This window comes from Anolis sagrei, chromosome 1, assembly GCF_037176765.1.
Source record: "Anolis sagrei isolate rAnoSag1 chromosome 1, rAnoSag1.mat, whole genome shotgun sequence".
Taxonomy (NCBI): domain Eukaryota; kingdom Metazoa; phylum Chordata; class Lepidosauria; order Squamata; family Dactyloidae; genus Anolis; species Anolis sagrei.
The window spans coordinates 268528188-268549669 of NC_090021.1; the positions used below are offsets into that span (position 1 = coordinate 268528188).

The 21482-nt window shown below is 40.7% G+C and overlaps 1 protein-coding gene across 1 annotated transcript in view; it reads left to right on the forward strand.

The window, feature by feature from the left end:
• LOC132768743 (catalase-like) overlaps window positions 1-15687 on the forward strand; it is a 34802-nt gene extending 19115 nt beyond the window's left edge. Inside the window, exons 11-13 of the mRNA XM_060764935.2 lie at window positions 11610-11717; window positions 13435-13521; window positions 14357-15687. Coding sequence (XP_060620918.2) covers window positions 11610-11717; window positions 13435-13521; window positions 14357-14407 — 246 coding nt within the window. The 3' untranslated portion in view covers window positions 14408-15687. The remainder of the gene's footprint in view (window positions 1-11609; window positions 11718-13434; window positions 13522-14356) is intronic.
• The last annotated feature ends 5795 nt before the right edge of the window (window positions 15688-21482 follow it).

The window sequence follows — 21482 nt, forward strand, 5'->3', positions numbered from 1 at the left end:
TCCAGGGCCAGAGAAGCAGATGGCGGAAACAGAAGAACGGCCTGCCTCAGGGGAGCGTGCTTGCTCCATCCATGTTCAACATCTACACAAATGACCAGCCACTGCCAGAAGGGACAGAGAGTTTCATCTATGCTGATGATCGTGCCATTACTGCTCAAGCAGGGAGCTTTGAGATGGTAGAACAGAAGCTCTCCGAAGCTCTAGGTGCTCTTACTGCCTATTACAGGGGAAACCATCTGATCCCTAATCCATCTAAAACACAGACATGCGCCTTTCACCTTAAGAACAGACAAGCATCCCGAGCTCTGAGGATTACCTGGGAAGAAATCCCACTGGAGCATTGCAGCGCACCCAAATACCTGGGAGTCACTTTGGACCGTGCTCTGACCTACAAGAAGCACTGCCTGGACATCAAACAAAAAGTGGGCGCTAGAAACAACATCATACGAAAGCTGACTGGCACAACCTGGGGATCACAACCAGACACAGTGAAGACATCTGCCCTTGCGCTATGCTACTCTGCTGCTGAGTATGCATGCCCAGTGTGGAACACATCTCATCACACTAAAACAGTGGATGTGGCTCTTAATGAGACATGCCGCATTATCACGGGGTGTCTGCGCCCCACACCACTGGAGAAATTACACTGCTTAGCCGGTATTGCACCACCTGACATCCGCCGGGAAGTAGCAGCCAATAGTGAAAGGACCAAGGCAGAGACATCTCCAGCTCATCCCCTGTTTGGGTATCAGCCAGCACGTCAACGACTTAAATCAAGACATAGTTTTCTTAGAACTACAGAGACACTCGCTGGAACACCCCAGCAAGCGAGAGTACAAAAGTGGCAGGCCCGGACTTCCGGTGGCGGCAAGATGGCGGGTGCTGCAAGCTGCCGACGCTCGTCGAAGCTTGCCCCTAGTTTACCTACCTCAGGGTGAGTGTACCTCCCCCTGCCCCGTGGATATAACAGGGCTGCGAGACCCTCGGTGTGTGAGCTCCGTTTGGAGACCCCCCCAAGACAAACCGAGGGGTGAGGTTAAAGCGCGGGTCCCCGGCAGTCCGGGATAGCCCGCCAGCCGCCACAAAACAGAGCAAAGAAAATAGAAGAAACAAAGGTATGAAAGATATGAAAAAAGGTGAACAGAACAGTATAATACAAACAATACAACGAGAAAGCAAGATGGAGACTAAGGGGGGTAAAGAATGGGTCGAAGTTGCCGAAGTTGCTGAATATTGAAATAGAGAAGAACCTTAAAGAGACAGAGCGAGTACGTCTGCAAGGAAGACTTAAGCTCCACAAGAAACGAGAAATGAAAGTTTGAAATGCATAGGACTAGAAGTAAAGAGTGAAAAGTGAAGACCAGAGCTTCGGAGGAGAGATAAGACACAAGTAATAAGACAGAAGACAGAAATAAGGAATATAAGACATAAGACGCAAGACACAAGAGCTTTACACAAGAGAGGTGTGTAGAGGGGAAAGAAGAGAAGAAGGAAAGACGGAGAACGGAAAACGGAGGGGAAAGGACAAGAAAAGAAACGGCGGGAAGGATCTGGGATCTGGGATCTGGGATACCCCGGGTCCAGAAAAGACTAGAGGAGACCTAGAGCTCCGAGAAGAATTTCCACCTAGGAAAGACAGAGACTACCTAGACAAAGAGAAGAGCGAACTAGCAACAGTGCTGCGCTCCAAACCCTCCCAGCCGGCAAAACCCCCCTCCCAAAAGTTCAAGCTCCCCTCTACTCTACCCTACCCTCTTGAATTCCCAAAAATCTATGAAGACGTGAAACAAAGGACATAAAGTAAGAGGGAAGAGAAAATTTAAAAGTAAAGAAGAATAAAATAAGCCTCACCTTTCCAGCGGGAAGACTTGTTTCGTCAAGGATCGTGACACCAATCCTTTCCAGGCCACCCTTCCTCCCCAAGGCATCCCTTTCGAAGAGGAGGTCAGAGGACAAAGGAGGAGAGAAGAGAGAGAAAGAGAAGGCGGCGGGAACAAGCGGAGAGCCTTGGGGGAACCCCGCGAGAAGCATACATAGCAAGGAGGCTTCGCGAGAGTAAAGAAACCTCGCGAGAAGACCTCAAAAAAAAAAATAAAAATAAAAATAAAAATAAAAAAAAAATAAAGAAAGAAATAAATAAAGGAAAAAATATAAATAAATAAATAAATAATATATATATATGAATATAATATATATAAAATAAAGAAATATACAACAAAGGGAAAAATATATAATAATAATAATAAGAATAAGAAATTAAAATAATAATAATAATAAATTAAAATATTAAATCAAAATAATATTAATAAATGAATGAAAATAGTGATAAATCAAAATAAAGAAATAAACAATCAATACTAGCAAAAATATTGTAATTAAGAAAAAAAATATAATAATAAATAAAATAAATAATAATAATAACAATAAATTAATAATAATAAAAATAAATAAATAAATAATAATAATAATAATAATAATAATAAAATTAAATAAAAATTAAATAACAATTTTTTTTTAAAAAAGGAGAATAAACAAATAAATAAAAATTAAATAAAAATAAAAATAAAAATCAATACAAAATAAAATAAGTAATAAATTATAACAATAATAATAATAAAATAATAATAATTCAAAACATTAAATATATAAATAAATAACTCTAAGAGAAACAAAAAGATTGTAAAAGGAAGAAAAGAAAAAAGAACAAAGTAGATACTTACGACCAGACTGAAAGCAAACTAATGTGAAGAAAGGAAGAAGGAGGAATAGACGAAGGAAATAGGGGAAACTATCCCTATAGAGGATTAGAAAAGACTAGAAAAGAACCAGCGAATGCAACTAGAAAAAAAAAAAAGAAGACAAATCAGAGTAAGGGAAAGATCAGAAGGCATACAGGAAATAGAGGAATAGGAGAAGATATAACAAAAAGGTAAAGGAAAGTAATACCACCACCAGCGATGTCAGTTCAAAAAAGAACGGAGAAAATGGACAAGGAAAAAGACAAAGATAAGAAAGGGGGAGGGAAAAAAGATACACCCACAGAAGAACCAAATCTAAGTGACATTCTGAAAGAAATAGCGAAGCTTCATACAGTAGTGCAAGGCATGCAAGATAAGCAGGATAAACAAAACACTGCCCTGAAAGAAGAGTTGAAGGGAGAGATAAAAACAATAAAAAATGACATTAAGGAAGAACTACATGTGGCCCTAAATAGGGAGTTAACAGTAGTAAGAGAAGATATAACTAGACTAAAACAAGAAAACAAGACACTCAAAAACGAAAACGAGACTTTCAAAGACCAACAACTGAATCTAGAAAAGAAGGTGAAGGAAATGGAAGGAACAATTACAACCCTAAAACAACAGCAGGAGTTACAGGAATTGAGAGAAAAGGAATTCCAACTACGATTCCGTAACATAAAGGAAGAGGAGAACGAAAACACCAGGGAAATAATTGAAGAACTGGTAGCAACCGTTGGGAAAAAAATCCAAGTACCAATGGAAAAGAGCATCGACCGAGTCACCAGAATTAACTCCAACTACGCGAAGAGCCACAACGTTCCCCGAGACATCTTGGTGCACTTTACGAGGAAAAGCGCAAGAGATGGGTTGTTAAGAGAGAACGCAAAGGCACCAATAACCTATAAAGGCAACAAGGTCGTAATCCTGAAAGAAATTCCGATAACAATTTTGGAGAAGAGAAGAAAGTACCACTTCCTAACCGATGAACTCAAAAAAAGAAACATCCGTTTCAGATGGGAGAAAAAAGAAGGTGTGATGATCACCTGGAAGGACAAAAGATACTGGGTAACATCAGAGCCTGAGGCAAAAGCTTTTTGGGAGAACCTGCAAAGGGACGAAGGTAAAGCCCTACAGACACCAATCAACAAAAAAGAGACTGATTCTCCCGGGTCGGAGGGGAAAACGGGAGGAGAAGAAGACAGTATAGAAGAGTCCCCGACCGAGACGGAACTGATCAAGAAAAAGAGGAAGAGGGCAAGGAAAAAATCACCTAGAGTGCTACATCAACAAGAAGGCCCAGGAGTTACTTCACAGAGGGATGAAAATAAGGTATTTAAAAATAAATTTAAATGGATCCAAAAATTAAGATAATATCCCAGAATGTCAATGGACTCAACTCACCCCAGAAAAGAAAGAAAATCTGGCACTCATTAAGTAAGGAGAAGTGCGAAATAATATGTATTCAAGAAACGCACATCTTAGAGAAGCATGCCTCTTACTTGGAACAAAAGAGACTGGGGAAACTATTCTGTGCATGTGGTGGGGAAAAAAAAAAGAGGTGTTGCTACCTATGTCAAAGAGAACCTAATGCCAAAATTAGCTTTTAAAGATGGGCAAGGGAGAATTTTGGGTGTGATGATAGAAACAAATGGACAAAAGATACTCATATGTAATGTTTACGCACCTAACGGAGGGAAGGTGGAATTCATAAAAAAATTGAGGAACTGTGTTCTAGATCAGGAATACGACGAATTGCTGATAATGGGAGATTTCAACGGGGTTATTGACATACAAAGGGATAAGTCAACTAAAAGAGGGAAAGGTACCTCATCGGGTACAACAGGGGCCCTTCCCAAAATGTGCACCAATTTGCTAGACGAGTTAGACCTGGTCGATATTTGGAGAATGCAACACAGGAGAGAGATAGACTACACCTTCTTTTCAAATCGTCATCAATCATGGTCACGCATTGACATGATTTGGTGTTCAAAATCTATAGTAAACAAAGTAGAGAAATCCAAAATATTGCCAATCTTAACATCGGACCACGCCCCTACCCTAATTATAATAAGGGAAAATGACAGCGAAAAAACATTCTATAATTGGAAGCTAAATGAACATCTACTCAAAAAAGAACAAAACCTAAATAGATATAAGGGACTGATAAAAGAATTCTTCACATTCAACACAGAAAAGGACACCGCCATAGAAACCATATGGGATGCCTCAAAAGCATATATGAGGGGTCACTTTATTGAACATGCAACTAGGGAAAAAAGGATTAAGAAACAAGAATACGAGAAGCTAAGGAAAGAGCTAGAGGAACAAGAAAAACAAGCTAAACAGAACCCACTGAATCAAAAAATACAATATCAATTAGATCTAACAAGGAAAAAATTAAATACGCTGGACCTAGAGGAGATGGAAAAAAAACTAAAATATGTAAAGCAAGAATACTTTGAAAACGCCAACGGAGTAAGTAGGTGGTTGGCCAGGAAGCTTGCCATAAAAAAACAATCTCGTAGGATAACACAGATAGTCGAGGGGGAGGAAACCTTCCACAAAACATCAGATATTCTCGAGCAATTTGTAAAATACTATAAGAAACTATACGCGGAGGATAAAATTCCTAAAGAAGAGGTGATGAAATTTTTAGGTAGACAAAATATAACAAAAATAACAGAATCACAGAGAGAAAACCTAAATAGAAGAATCTCAAAGGAAGAGTTAGAAAAAGCAATCAAGAATTCTCCCCCACGAAAAGCACCTGGCCCAGACGGCTTAACGTCGTTATACTACAAAACCTTTTTAGAACACCTAACGAGTCCCTTACTGAAAGTAATGAATAAGATTCTAGAAGAAGGATCCATTCCGGATACATGGAAAACAGCTAATATAACGCTGATACCTAAAGAAAACACCGACAATACTAAAACTAAAAACTATAGACCAATCTCCCTCCTCAACAATGATTACAAAATTTTCACCAGTATTCTTGCAAATAGGCTAAAAATCATACTCGCGGAAAGGATAGAGGAGGAGCAGAAAGGCTTTTTGCCCAGACGGCAGATCAAGGAGAACATCCGCATAATAGTAGATGCGATAGAATACTATGATAAAAAAATAAATAAAGAAGTCGCATTTCTATTCGTGGACGCCGAAAAGGCGTTCGACAACGTCAACTGGTTCCTAATTAAAGAGATATTAAAGGAGATGGACATGGGCTATTGTTTTAACACAGCTATTGAGGCTCTTTACTCACAACAGTTTGCAAATATAATAATTAACGATCAACCGTCACCTAGATTTACCATCGAAAAAGGAACCAGACAGGGCTGCCCACTATCCCCGCTTATTTTTATACTGACCCTAGAATTACTATTGAATAATATAAGGAAAAATGAAGAACTAAAAGGCCTAAAGATAGGGAAACATAGCTTCAAAATCCAGGCCTTTGCAGATGACATTGTCTGTTTGATCGAAGATCCCCTTAACACAACAGATAAATGGTTATCAGAAATAGAGGCATACGGTTCAGTGGCAGGACTTAGGATTAATAAAGGGAAAACGCAAATGTTGACAAAAAATATTTCTAAACAGAAAGAAGACGATCTACAAAAAAAAACCGGAATTAGAATAGTTAAGAAAGTGAAATACTTAGGGGTTACCCTAACCGCTAAAAACACACAGCTTTACAAAAATAATTATGAAGAAAAATGGCTGCACATAAAAGAAAAATTAAAGCGATGGGAACCATTAAAGCTCTCACTCTTGGGGAGAATAGCAGCTATTCAGATGAATGTCCTCCCAGACATGTTATACCTTTTTCAGACCCTCCCCATTATAAAAACAAAGAAAACGTTCGAAAGTTGGCATAGAGATATCCAAAAATTCATATGGAAAGGGGGAAAACATAGAGTGAGCTTTGTCAACTTATGCGACAGTAAGGATAGAGGCGGTCTTGCATTACCAAATTTGAAGCTCTACCACGATGCATCAGCCCTATGCTGGGTCAAGGAATGGATTAGCCTAAAAGAAAAAAAGATACTAGCCTTGGAGGGCCACGATATAATGCAAGGCTGGCACAATTACTTATGGAGAGGGAAAGCAAAGAAAGAAAGAAACTTTGAAAACCATTTCATTAGATCCCCACTCTTAAAAACATGGGAAAACTACAAAAACAAATTCCACTCTAAAGTGCCGCTATGGTTCTCTCCAAACGAGGCCAGCCAGATTAGAGGAGCCAGCAGAGAAAAATGGCTGACATATAAAGAAATAATAAAAGGTACACCAGGCAATCCAACCCTAAAATCCCAAGAGGAGTTAAAGAGTTATGATTCCACACTCTCGTGGTTTCAATACCACCAGATAAGAGAAAGTTACAACTTAGACCTTAAAACAGGTTTTGAAACAGAGAACCCCTTTTGGGAAAAAATCATCAACTCTGAGGGAAAGCATATACGGAAAATATACCAGGTGCTACTAAGGTGGGAGACAGAAAAAGAACAAGTTAAAAATAACATGGTAAAATGGGCTAAAGATATCGGCCGCCCTATCAACTTTAAGGAATGGGAGGGGATTTGGAAAAAAAAATTGAAATACACATATTCCAACGACTATAGGGAGAACTGGTACAAACTATTTTTTAGATGGTACCTGACCCCAAATCAATTGGCCAGATTCAGTAAAGGGAAACTGGAACAAAAATGTTGGAAATGTAAAAAAAAATACTGGAACCTTCATACACATGTGGTGGGGGTGTAAAAAAGTGAGACTGTACTGGAGAACAATTCATAGAGAGATAGAGAAAATATTGAAAAAGGAATTCCCCCTAAAACCCGAATACTATCTCTTGGGCATAACGGACCGTGAGTTTGACACAAATAGTAATGAAAGTAAGACGTTTTTTCACCTCTCGACAGCGGCCAGAATCCAATTGGCACGGCTCTGGAAATCCGGAGAGGTTCCAACAACAGAACAATGGACTTTAAAAGTCTATGATGTGATGAATATGGACCTCCTAACTCAAAGACTAAGAGTCAACAGAGATAAAAAGAAGAACACAGATTGGAGCGATTTTTTGGAATATCTTGAAAAGAGGAAATAAGAATCCATGAAGATATAGTAAGACTGAGACCAATATAGGAAGAAAGCTGTTGTATTATTAGTCACTAGTAATGTATATAAGGAACAATTATCTGTCTGTTCAACCTGGAAGTCACGATGTTTTTATTCCCTTCCCCTATACCTCCCTCCCCCTCCCTCCCCCTATGCTCCATCCCAAGTGTACACACCCATACCCCCACTCCATCCCAAGTGTACACACCATACCCAGCTTTCCCGACCCCTCCCCTGACCCAGCCATCCATCCCCCTCAACACTACCTCCCCCTACTTCACCTGTTGATGTTTTAATATATGTAAATTAAAAATTTTGCAATAAAGATAATTTAAAAAAAAAAAAGTGGCAGGCCCAAACCCAGCACCTCAATTCATGGGTGATACCAGATGAGAGACTCCCCCCTGGGCACTCAGAAGACTGGGCGACTTGGAAGGCACTGAACAGATTGCGCTCTGGCACCACAAGATGCAGAGCCAATCTTAAGAAATGGGGCTACAGGGTGGAATCCTCGGCATGCAAGTGCGGAGAAGAACAAACCACTGACCACCTGCTGCAATGCAACCTGAGCCCTGCCACATGCACGATGGAGGACCTTCTTGCGGCAACCCCAGAGGCACTCCAAGTGGCCAGATACTGGTCAAAGGACATTTAACCAAATACCAAATTTACAAAATCTGTGTGGTTTTTTTTCTTTCTTTTTTTTCTTTTTCTTTTTAATCTCTGTGTTTGTTTTGCTCTGTTGGAATTGTAATACAATGGTTGCTGATGACACGATAAATAAATAAATAGCTCTAAAGTAGTGATTTGCAACCTCTCATATGTCATATACTGTTTATCATTCTGTGGAACAACATGTATCCTCCAGAATATAAGATATTTTCAACAATAACATTTGTATATTTATATGTATTCTGTTACTGTGATCTTCTATGTTTTAAAGGATTAAAAAATGCAGTGTAGCACGGTAGTAAACTCAAACTAAAATAATATTTTCATTAGTTGAATTATATTCAGTATAAGCTTTTATACTATCTAAACTGTGAAATGTTCAGATAGTAGTTTGTCACACTTAACAGGGGGACACGGGACTGGAAAGTGAGTGGACTCCTCATTATTGTTCTGAAAATTCTGTGTTCCATTTACAACTATTTATGTCTTCAACATTTGTTACACATATTTGTCTTTAAAGACTCCACCTAGTCAGTTTTCTTTTTTAGTAGGCAGGGTGCAGTGTTGAGGCAGGTACAGTCTTTTTTTCTGCTCAAAAGCACATCTAAAGCTGTTGTTGAGTCAGAAGGATACTACAGCACATAATGTCTTAGGCCCCTTCTACACTGCCATATAAAATCCAGATTATCTGCTTTGAACTGGATTATATGGCAGTGTAGACTCATATAATCCAGTTTAAAGTAGATAATCTTGGATCAGTTCCTGGGATATAGGGAATTGTAGAAGGGGCCTTGGGGTCCCATCTACATGGGTCAAATGAGGTGGGGGAGGGGTAAATAGACTTTTATGGCATTTACGTGACACACAAGGCTGATTTCCTGTAATGTCCAGCAGGTCTACTTAACACAGCTTTTCCTCGTGTTAACCAAGGTCAGGGGATACTGGAGCTTCCAAGAAGGTCTAGAAATCACTTGAACTTCCAGACTCATAAACAGTTGAGATGGTTCTGATTTGGAATTGGCCACTTTTGTTTACACGTCAATCTCTATGTTGTGTTATCATCTTAGTGGTGATCACTGGGCATAAAATTGCTAGCGGTTGCCACTTGGAGTATGTAGTAATGTTGGCTGGAGGGCCAAAGCATTTGGGGGAGGTAGGAGAGAGCAATTCCTTCCTTATCACTCCGTATCCTGTGTTTCTCTGGTGCTCTGGCCAGTGTCACTACATGTGTCAAGAGATGATCACCACCAATTTCATGCCCAGTGGTTGCAACTAAGCTGAGGATACCCTTACTGATGGGGGCAGTAAGGGTGGCCATCCAGTGGCAACCCTGATTTGGTTTGGGGCCTGAAAGACATTTGGACTCAGCTTGGTAGTGGTCAGTTCAGACAGCCACCAGTTTCCAAGCTGACTTCATGGCTTACTGTGAGGACTATCCTGGCATTAATCCAGATATCCCATTTGGGATCACTGCTGTATTTGGGTGTGTAGAAGGACCGTTAGATGAGAAATCTGGCTTGGATATTTCTTCTTGTGCCAGAAGAAGATTGGCTGTTACTTTTGATAAGGGCATGATGGCTTGCAGGCCCGTAGCGAGGGGGGGGGGGGTTAGGGGTTCAACCCCCCCCTGAAATGTTTCAGATTTTTTTTAAAAAACCTGGTTTACTCATGAATTTTAACTGGTTAACCAAATCCCCATGCTAAGTCTATGAGATGCAAAAAATCAAGAGTCCCTTCAGAACTGCAAGCACTATCTCAAGCAAATATTAGCAATTTATTCACATTGTCATTACTTGCAGCAATAGCCAATGTAGTTGTTCTGGTACAGCTGTACCAGGAGCTCCAACTTTATTTGCTTTGTATTAAATGTTTGCTTGCAGTCCTAGGTTTCAGGGACTCTGCAGATAGGTGGCTTCTTTGGTTGCAGTCATAGGGCAAGTCACCTGTCCATCACTGTTAAGTTTTGGTTCCACCCCTTGCTCAGGGCAATTGGGAAGGGAGCCATTTTTAGTTAGTCTCAGCAAGGTAAGCTTATGTATAGGATGTGTGCAAGCTTCCCCTGTACAAAAGCTTCAACCCTTAAGAACTTCCGGGGGAGAAAGGTCTTAAGAGTCTCCAAAGAATTTCCAGGAAAACAGCCCTAAAGACCAAAGAACTCCAGCTAGAGAACATCTACTGCCTTGCTGGTAGGTCCACTTGGCGTTCGAGACGCAGTTCGAACCCGCAGCGGAGCCCACATCAGGAAGGGTTAGATTACAGTCAGCCTGGGAGAAGTTAAAAAGGGGATTTTCCTTTAAAGAAGAAGTTATTGAAGACAGTTGCCTGTTCTTCGTGGGCAAGATTAGGAATTCACCAGTTGCCTAAAAGCTTGGAATCATTTGCTTAACTTTACTGAAGACAAGAGAAGTTTCTGTTTGATTGTTCAGTAATAAAAGACTTTGTTGTACTTCTCAAGACTGTTTGTGGTGGAAACCTCTGAGAACTTCTCTTTAGGCCCCCTGGCTTCCCACTGGGCAAAGGTTGCACATCCTGTTCTAAAGACAATTATTTACAGGCCCAGCGCACGACAAAACAGTAGTGAAGCAACCAAGTTGGGGGGGGGGGGGGTTGAATGCTCTCATTAAGGAGGCCAGACTTGGTGGAGGTGGTTGACAGGGGTGGAGCTGCAGGCTATTGAAGGCTGCTCTGCCCCCTGCTGTGCTCTTTGCTTCAGTGTGAGCTAAGAGGCAGGTTTCAACCCCCCCCCCCCCCCCGCGAAAATTTCAACCCCTCCCGAAATTTTTTTCTGGCTACGGCCCTGATGGCTTGTACACATGCACTGTAAAATATATGTAGTTTGATATGTGGGCCAGTGCTATAAAGGAAACAACATATCTGAAATTGTAAACCTGAGAGAAATCTTCAAGAATAGTCCTTATAACACATTGCTTTTCCTTCTTATGAGAATGGCTTTGATTAATACCGCCAAAGATACAATATGAGGTCCACAGTTTCTATTATTTTAGAAAAATTATAAATGGCTAAATAGCAACAAGATAGGTCTGTAATAGAGGGTTTGCTTTCAATTTTTATTTATAGGTGCGGGTCTTCTATACCAAAGTATTGACAGAGGAAGAACGTGAAAGACTCTGTGAGAACATTGCTGGCCGTCTTAAGGATGCTCAGCTTTTCATTCAGGAGAGAGCTGTAAGTGGTAAACTATTATATCCAGTTACTCCTGATTTTTCTGTAATGACTTCTGATGTAGTGAAGAGGATACACATGGATTGCAGAATGCATAGAAATATAAAATGCAAAAGAACGGATGCCTGAGTGGAAAGATAAAAGGTATTAAGACGATAAAGGCTCAAGCTGTTTCCATAACATCTTTAAAACACAAGTATCAAATAATAGTGAAAACCTCAGTTGCAGCTGAATAAATAACAGTAGAGTAAGTAGACTTCCTTTCCACATAAAAATGAAAATTGTTAATTATTTCCTACTCTCCCATGTAAAATATGGCAGAGCTTCCTTTTTGATTCGTGACAACTAACTAAAACACTAAAGTAGTGTGGTCAATAAATTTTTACTTTTCTATTTCTATAATCAGTTTGACAGCTGCATTGTTACTTGGCTTGGCTCAACTCCTAAATTTTCTATAATCATAGTGAGATCCATGCCTGAATAAGCATGCAGTTGTTATCATAATCTCAGTTTGTTGTTTTTTTGTCATGTCAGGAGCGACTTGCACCGGGATTGTGGCGCAACTGGCTGAGTGTCAGCTGCATTAAGATCACTCTGACCAGAATGTCATGACTTCGAAGCCAGCCCGGGTCGGAGTGAGCTTCTGGCCAATTTTGTGTAGCTTGTTGTCAACCTTTGCAACCCGAAAGACAGTTGCATCTGTCAAGTAGGAAAATTAGGTACCACCTATGTGTGGGGAGGCTAATTAACTAATTTATGAGGCCATAAAAAGACTCCAGCAAAAAGCACTCCAGCAAAGCATGCGGGGAATGCGGAAGTACTTCATCAGTGTCGCAGATGGACGATAAAAGCAACAGCTCCCCTGGCGGCCAGAAAAAGTTAAATAGCCTCTGTGTATGTCTATATACATTGTATGTCTAATTGGCATTGAATGTTTGCCATATATGTGTACATTGTAATCCGCCCTGAGTCCCCTGCGGGGTGAGAAGGGCGGAATATAAATGCTGTAAAGAAATACATAAATAAACCTGCAAGTTGCTTCTGGTGTGAGAGAACTGCCCATCTGCAAGGATGATGCCCACGGGATGCCGGGATGATTTGATGTTTTTATCATCCTTGTGGGAGGTTCTCTCATGTCCCTGCATGAGGAGCTGGAGCTGATAGAGGGAGCTTGTCCGCCTCTCCCCGGATTCGAACCTGCGACCTATCAGTCTTCCTGCCGGCACAGGGGTTTAACCCACTGCACCACTGGGGGGGGGGGCTTGGGTGCAGGGAGGGTGGTTTTGGTGTTGGGATTGGGTTAGGCAGCTTGAGTGTGGGGAGTGGGCAGAGAAAGCAGCTTGGGAATGTGGCTTGGGTGTGGGGTTTGGGAAGTGAGGGTAACTTAGGTGTGGGGGGTGGGCAGGGAGAGAAGCTTGAGAATGCGGCTTGGGTGTGGGAGTGGGCAGTGAGGGTGGCTCAGGTGAAAAATTAATTTTCAGCTCATGGCCTAACATAGCTTTAGAGAAATTTTAGTACACCTATGAGTACTGGTTGTTTCACATAGGAAGGGAACACTACAGAGCTCATAATACATTGTCTTTTGAAAGCAAGACTTGAGTCTGTTTTGAACTAACCTGACCCCATTCCACATCATAGAAAGCCTTTGATGAAAATTAACTGTGAGCAGTGCATACCAAAAACCCTTATAACACTGCTTCAAACTCCTTTGGTGATCCAGGTGAAGAACTTCACTGATGTTCATCCTGACTATGGCTCACGCATTCAAGCCCACTTGGATAAATACAATGTTCAAGTCTCCAAAAAGGTATGGGAGCTATTTCATCTCAGACTGCTGTGTAGGAGGAGGAGACTAGGAAATGTCGACAAAAGCCATCAAGATATGAATAGCTGTAGATGGAGACTGGAAAATGGGAAGGGATAAATGGGAGTAACTCTCTGCAAGCAGAGGTTGCAGATCTCCTCAAAATGGCCTCTCTCTGGCTGCACAAATGTGTCTTTTGTGAATGTTCACTGTCTGGTACTGCATTAAAGCTTATTTTAGCCAGGTCATCTTAAGTATCTCTGTAAGTCTTTGTGACCTATCTGTCATTTGGAACTGTATGTTGTGTGGTAAGACCCAGGCTTTGACTGCCCCCACACAAATATTAACTGCAGTAAATTATATATTCCTAAAACCCAAGCAACCAAGTTGATGCTGGGGCTGATGGTACACCTGAACACCCAATCCTAGAGTGTGTTCTTTATTCTGTGCATCTTTACTATCTAGATTTAACATCTAGAACTCTGCAGTGTTGGATAAGATTCCACTTTAAAAGGATTGTTCATTTTATTACAAATTTCTCTTTCGGGGATAATAGTATATGAAACCACACTTTTACTGGAAGGCAGAAACTCCATAATTTAACAGTATTAATGTTTGAAAGAGAACTGTATATATTTCTGTGGTAACTATAACCTTCACACTTGCACTAGATAACCTGCTTGTTCTGAAACAAGCATTTGAAAACAGAATGTGAGTTAATGGTCAGTTTTTGAAAAAGGAATATGCCATAGTTAAAGAAAATTCAATAGCTAGAAAAACCTACCACTTAAAAAGCAAATATTACTCTATTAATATATATTTTCTTTTCTTTTCCTAGGGTTCAGTACACTCTTGTACACAAGCTTCACCTAATACTGGGAAAAGCTAATGGCATGATCTCAAAATATCATTTCTGCTGATTAGAGCATTATCTCATGAAATTACAATCTAACTGGAAAATGATACATGCAGTGCCTTAACAAATGTTTACATGTTTTCTTTTAACATGTTGTTAAATTTTGCAAGTCAATTAATCAAAATTTGTGTTCTACTAATCTTTCACTTATTTATTAAAGAGAATATACATAACACTGGGAAGATGTTTAACTTCCAACTTGGAGAGCCTCATAATAGCATTTGCACACAGAATTGACATCCTTCCAAACAGAAAAAATCATATATAAATAAAAAAAATCATTTTACTATAATAACTATTAGGCTGGTGATTGCAATGCCAAAATAACCCAATAATTTGCAATTATGATTGCAGGTAATCCAAATTACATTGCATGTACATTGATGCAGGATCTATACTGCCTTATATCGCAGGATCTGATCCCAGATTATCTGTCAGTATAGACTTATATAATCCAGTTCAAAGCAAATAATCTGAGATCAGATCCTGGAATACAGGGAAATGCAGATCCAGGCTGAGGCTATAATAGTAATAACTTTTACAGTGAAACATATACCATTTTAGACAGCAGCAATTTCAAAAAGCAAACCCCAATTTTCCCTGTTTATGTAAGAAACACAATTTTACTATACCACTGTGTATAATAGGACTTGAACATCCATGGATTTTGGCATCCACAGGGGGTCCTAGTGTCATGGGTAACTAAGACCACAGATAAAGAGGATTTGTGCCCAGTGACTGCAAGGTAACTGAATGAGCCAGGACAGAGAAGCACCAGGGTGAAGACAAGGCAGAGGTTTATTCAATCTGGTCAGGAGGGATGCAAGTACAAGTGGATGGTTGAAAGTGTAAAAACATAACATACAGAGAGCCACTCTTTAAAATACACATGGCAGCTATTTAAAACCCACTTCCCTTTCTAATTGGCTGAGAGAGGCCGGTCTGGATCTACACCTTGATTGGTTGAGGGTGCCATGAATATCACCACTTCCAAGTGGGTATTCCCTTTTGTAGGGAAATGAAAACCCAGGATTCCCCAACTGTGAATCCAATCAGCTGTTGGAATGCCCCCTGGGAGGGTACGTTCTAGACAAATAATGTCCAAGTAATGATAATGACTCATTGATTGACTCAACTGTCCGGTTCTGATTTTAATAAAGGTGCAAGGATCTGGAGACAAAATGTGATGATTCCGGCAATCAAGGGATGAGTATTCAATAAAATGTTAAGCAAATGTACATATTTGGAATTTCTGTTTCCACAGTTCGCAATCTCTCCACCCAAGTGGACCATTTAGCTGAACAAATGACTTATCTAGTCTGGCATAGAAACTATCTTTTTACATATACACACAATGGATCGTGATGAACAATCAGAGGGATTAGCCCAATTTTTCCTGTCTGGGAAATGTCTCAACGGTGGTTGCAAAAGGTGAAGACCTTTGAGCTTGGGCTTGCATTTTTATAAGAACCAGATACATTTCATACATGGAGATAGATATGATATATGTCTAAATATACAAATTAGACAGGGAAATTAGAATAGAAAGGTATATTTTATTAAAGGGTTGAAACAATAAAGTCTTTATGGGGAAGCCACTGTTGCCAGTTCGCACTAATCTACACAGATACGTATCAGTGAACATCTGAAAAAGTAAAAAAAAAGATATACATTTTTGTGGAGCCCTCTGCTAATCATAATTTTTTCAGGGGTGGGTGGTGAGTGGTTATATTGTATTTTTAGAAATAAATAAGCATTGAAGCAGGTGTTTGAGGGTGTGGTTAAACTGTGATGATGTTTCATAAAAAAACCAAAAACATATTGCATTACCAGAGCGTGCTTCTCTTCCATATACTGGAGCCAAATTACACTTATTTTTGTCTTTAGTCTTTGTTCCATGCAACTGGGGGCACATCCAGACAAACCTATATCTCGGGACTCAGTTTTTACCGGAGGTATCTAAATGACGACTTCAGTAAAAATGCATTAATTCAGAACAAACCAAGGTATTGGGCCTGTGGGGATTCATGGGTAGTCCTCAGAGCCTAAAGGTGCAGGATAGAGTCCACCCTCTTCCCCCAAGCCCCAAATTTCCTCCTAAAAGTAAAGTAAAATGTACCTAGCCATAGGCTTGGTTGATCAAGGAAAAAAATGGTTCTAAACTCATTTCGTATAGGGGGGGGGGGGGCACTGGCGTTTCAATTTTTAAAATTATTTCTCAAGTTTTCTTGAAAAAAAGATCGGAAATAGCAAAAATCTGAATAGCTTCGTTTACTTCATTAATGGAAGGTGCCCTCCCCCGTTAGTTTAAAATCTCGCAGTTTCCCTGGCCTCCCTGGAGACAAGCGGCAATGCTGTTTCCCCCAGTGGCCATCAAGAAGAGCTGGGCATGGTCACGCCCACCTCCTCCCTCTGCCATCAATTGGCCCTTTGCAGTCACCTGGGCGTACTTTAAAAATCTTGCAGTTTCCCTTCTCTGTGTGACTGCAAAGGGCAAGGGAATGAGGTGGGCATGGCTACGCTCAGCTCTTCTTGACGGCCACTGGGTGGCAGGCCCCCACTGGCTGTCAAGAAGAGCTCATTTCCCTGCTTCATTTCCCTGCTTCATTTCCCTGCTTCATTTCCCTGCCACCCATCGCCGTTCGCAGTCACCCACCCAGGGAAGGGAAACTGCAAGATTGCTTTTAAGATCTTGCAGTTTCCCTTCCCTGGGTGGGTGACTGTGAACGGCGATGGTTGGCAGGCAGGGGAATGAGGTGGGCGTGGCTACACCCAGCTCTTCTTGACGGCCACTAGGGGCCTGGCCTTCAGGAAGAGCTGGGCGTAGCCACGCCCACCTCATTTCCCTGCCACCCACTGCCGTTCACAGTCACCCACCCAGGGAAGGGAAACTGCGAGATTAGTTTTAAAATCTCGCAGTTTCCCTTCCCTGGGTGGGTGACTGCGAACGGCAATGGGTGGCAGGCAGGGGAATGAGGTGAAGGTCACTGGGGGCTTGGGCACAATATATTTGGGAACTTGTGGATAAGGGGTCACATAGGGTGGGGCCAAGCAGAGGTCTTGTCTATGAAGTGGGGAACAGATCATGCCATGTCCAAACCCAGTTTCAGAGACAGACCAGGGCTGGGTCTGCTTGGCAGATTGATTTCAAGATGATGTTTTGCTTATGTCTACAAGAAAAGGAAGAAAAAGGAGTGGTAAGGCCATTGCTTAGAGAAAACAGAAAAATGCTAACTGAAGATAGAGAAAAGGCAGAACTACTCAATGCCTTCTTACATTCAGTCTTTACTCACAGGGTAAACAGTGCTCAACCTGAGAAAAAGACCAGATGGAGCAGTAGGGAAAATGCAGAATGGAATAGATAAAGTGGTAGTAAGAAACATCTGGCCAATCAAAATGAATTGAAATCTCCAGGTGAACTGCATCCAAGGGTATTAAAAGAACTGGGATAAAAAGTCTGAGAACCACTATCAATAATGTTTGAGAATTCCTGGAGAACAGGTATGTCATTCCCATCTTCAAAAAAGTGGAACAAGCAAATAACCAAAAGGGAATCAGTTATCACTCAGATTGATATCAGTACCTGGAAAGAATCTAGAGCAAATTATTACAGGAAAAGTCTATAAACATTTAGAAAGAAACTAAAAGTTAACATGGATTTCCCCAGAACAAGTTATATCAGACTAATCTTATCTTGTTTATAAAATAGAATTACAACCATGGTAGATAACTGTTGTGGATACAACATATCTTGATTTCAGAAAGGCCTTTGCCAAGGTAATCCATTATATTCCTACAGGTAAATTAGTAAAATATGGATTAGGCAAGGCTAAGTATATCAGTCATTGGCTGAGTGATGAAACCCAAAGTATGCTCACCAATGATTCCACCATCATGCACAGGGGTCTGTCCTGGGTCCGGTGCTATTCAACATCTTTATCTATGATTTAAATGATAGTATAGATTAGATATGAGCAAACTCCAGTCCTCCAGTTGTTTTGGACTTCAACTCCCACAATTCCTAACAGCAGGTGGTATAGATGCTTATCAAATTTAGAGATGAAATCACAAAGTACGATTGATATCTAATATCGTAGGGACAGGATACTTTATTATACAGAGTCCATTTTATAAATCATGTACCACTTTACAATTTCTGCCATATCTAATTTTGAGTTCTTAAGCTGCTGTATAACTAAGTACATTGCTATTTTCTAAATGTTGTGACATTCTGGTTGTTCTTTTAAAAGTTTATTTCAATAGTGTATTGAAATAAAGCTCTTTAGAAACAGTAGTGGTGATCAAAACATGCCGATGATAAATTAATGTAAACAGACCATTAGCATTTTGTTTGGGGAAAACCTTCTCCACTGCAAGAATCTCCTGTGACCTCCTAAAGCAGTGGTTCTCAACCTGTGGGTCCCCAGATGTTTTGGCCTTCAACACTGGTAAACTGGCTGGGATTTCTGGGAGTTGTAGGCCACAACCCCTGGGGACCCATAGGTTGAGAACCACTGTCCTAAGGTAACCTTGAATACAGGAGGGTAACCAGTGTCCTTAAAGTGTGGCTCACATGTCAGTTTAATTCTTTTTCAGCAATTTAATTTTTTGTTTGGGGCAATTTCACTCAAATGAAATGGAATCGCTGACTTGGAATGCTCATAGATTACATTCATTTAGTTGTGGTTATCTGATCAAGAATGTAAGTGCATCATCTAATGCACAGCTAAGCATCTGAAATTGCAAACACAGCTTTTTATCATCTGAATGCAAGATGACACAAAAAAAGATTAAAAGTGCTTAACTCTCTTAAACATATATGAGTAGCAAAAGATTCGTGCTCAAGTGGGTGGAGTAGTGGATGTTGCGGAAGACGCTTAATAATTCATGCAACAACACCTCTGTTGATTTAATCTGCAAAACTGGATAGCATTCTCTAGAATTTCAAAATTGTTTAATAGCTTGTTTTCCTTTTTAAGTCTGGCTTCAAGTTACATTTATTATTCCTTTCAAAAAGAATTGCTGCTGCATTTTTGGAAGCAAAGAATCACCTTACAACAAAGAATTCCCCTAGGCAGGAACAGGGCACACCTAAAAACTGTCAGGCCATCAAATGCTAATCAAGGTGACCAACTGAAACATTCACACCTAGCTCCAACAGACAAGAATTCTTTATTCCACCCTGGACTTTCCACAGATATATAAACCCAATTTTCCTAGTTTCCAACAGACCTCAAACAAACCTCTGAGGATGCCTGTCATAGATGCAGGCAAAACACGAGGAGATAATTGCTTGTCACAGATGCAGATGAAACGTCAGGAGAGAATGCTTCTAGAACATGGCCATACAGCCCGAAAAACCTACAACAACTCTGTGATTCCATCCATGAAAGCCTTCAATAATACAGGGAGGGGATAGCTTGAAGGCAACTGAGCTGGAGGAGGAGCCACATTGCCAAGAGGCTCACTTTCATAAGTGTGCATAGTGCTGAGCTCCCTGTTAAGAGGGATCTCAGCCAAGATGCCAAGCAAGATTACAGGAGCACCTGCTGCCACAACTACTCTGCCTGGTAAATTGGGCAGGGAATTTAGTATAATAACTCCTAGATGTTTCCATAATAATTGCTTCTACCATGTTTTGAAGCAACTGGAGGTTCTGAACCTTGTTCAGCAGTAGCCCAATGAACAATGCATTGTGGAAATCCAACCTTGAAATGACCAGCACATGCACTAATATATTTCTTTACCCTCATAGATGCTTTTGAACTGTGGTGCTGGAGGAAAGTTCTGAGAGTGCCTTGGACTGTGAGAAGATCCAACCAGTCCATACATCAGGAAATAAAGCCTGACTGCTCATTGGAGGGAAGGATAGTAGAGGGTAAGATGAACTACTTCTCACATATTGAGAAGAAAGGAAAGCTTTGAGAAGATAATTATGCTGGGGAAAATGGAAGGAAAAATGAAGAGGGGCTGACCAAGGGCAAGATGGATGGATGGGATCCTTGAAGTGACTGGATTGACCTTGAAGGAGCTGGGGGTGCTGACGGTCTACAGGGAGCTCTGGTGTGGAGTGGTCCATGAGGTCACAAAGAGTTGGAAACGACTGAACAAATGAACAACAACAACCCTCATAGGATACGCAGCTGACATATCAGCCAAAATTGATAATAAGCATTCCTGATTTTCACATCTATCTTAGCTGATATTGGGAGAGATGGATCCAGTAGCATTCCCAAATTGAAAACACAGTCTTTCAGGGGGAATGTAACCACATCCAGGGCTGTTGACACTTCTAGCCCTTAATGGCAAGTGCCTCTGACTTATCTGCATTCTGTTTCAATTTCTTCATCCATCTCTTTATCTCCTCCAGGCATTCATTTAGAATGCTATCCTTATATAACATGGTTTTTGAAGGTAGGGAGAAATATATTGCCATCAACGTACTGATGGTACCCCGCCTCATACCTCCAGATGATCTCTCCCAGTGGTTTCATGTCAATATTAAAAAGCATGGAATGCCACATATCAGCTCCTTTTTTAAGGAGCAGCTGTCTCCAAGCTCCATTATCTGTAGCCTGTCTGAGCGGTATGGCTGCAACTACTGTGACTCCGATTTCCAGGGGAACAGGAACATGATTTTCAGGACAATAAGACTCTGACTGTAAATAGAAGGTCAGCTGCTGTCCTCTCCTTTTTGCCTTGTATTTTATTCATGTTGTATTTTGAAATGGTCATATGACTAGTCAAATAAATAAATTATTATTATTATTACTGTGACTCCGGTTTGAGGGGAACAGGAACACGTGGCGAAGGAACTATATCCACCAGGCAAGGGATGGGATGAGCAGTCTTCTTTCTCCTGTTGGCCATAGTCTCTTGCCCACATGGTATCTCCCTTGCTTTCGCAAGCAAAACATAGACTTACAGCACACAGGAAGAGGAAGAACAAGCATATGGCACAGGAGGAGGAGAAATCAGAGCCAGTGGTTCTGGTTCTTCTTCCAGTTTGTTATGTTTTTTTAGTGGGCCAAATTCTTGCTACCACATC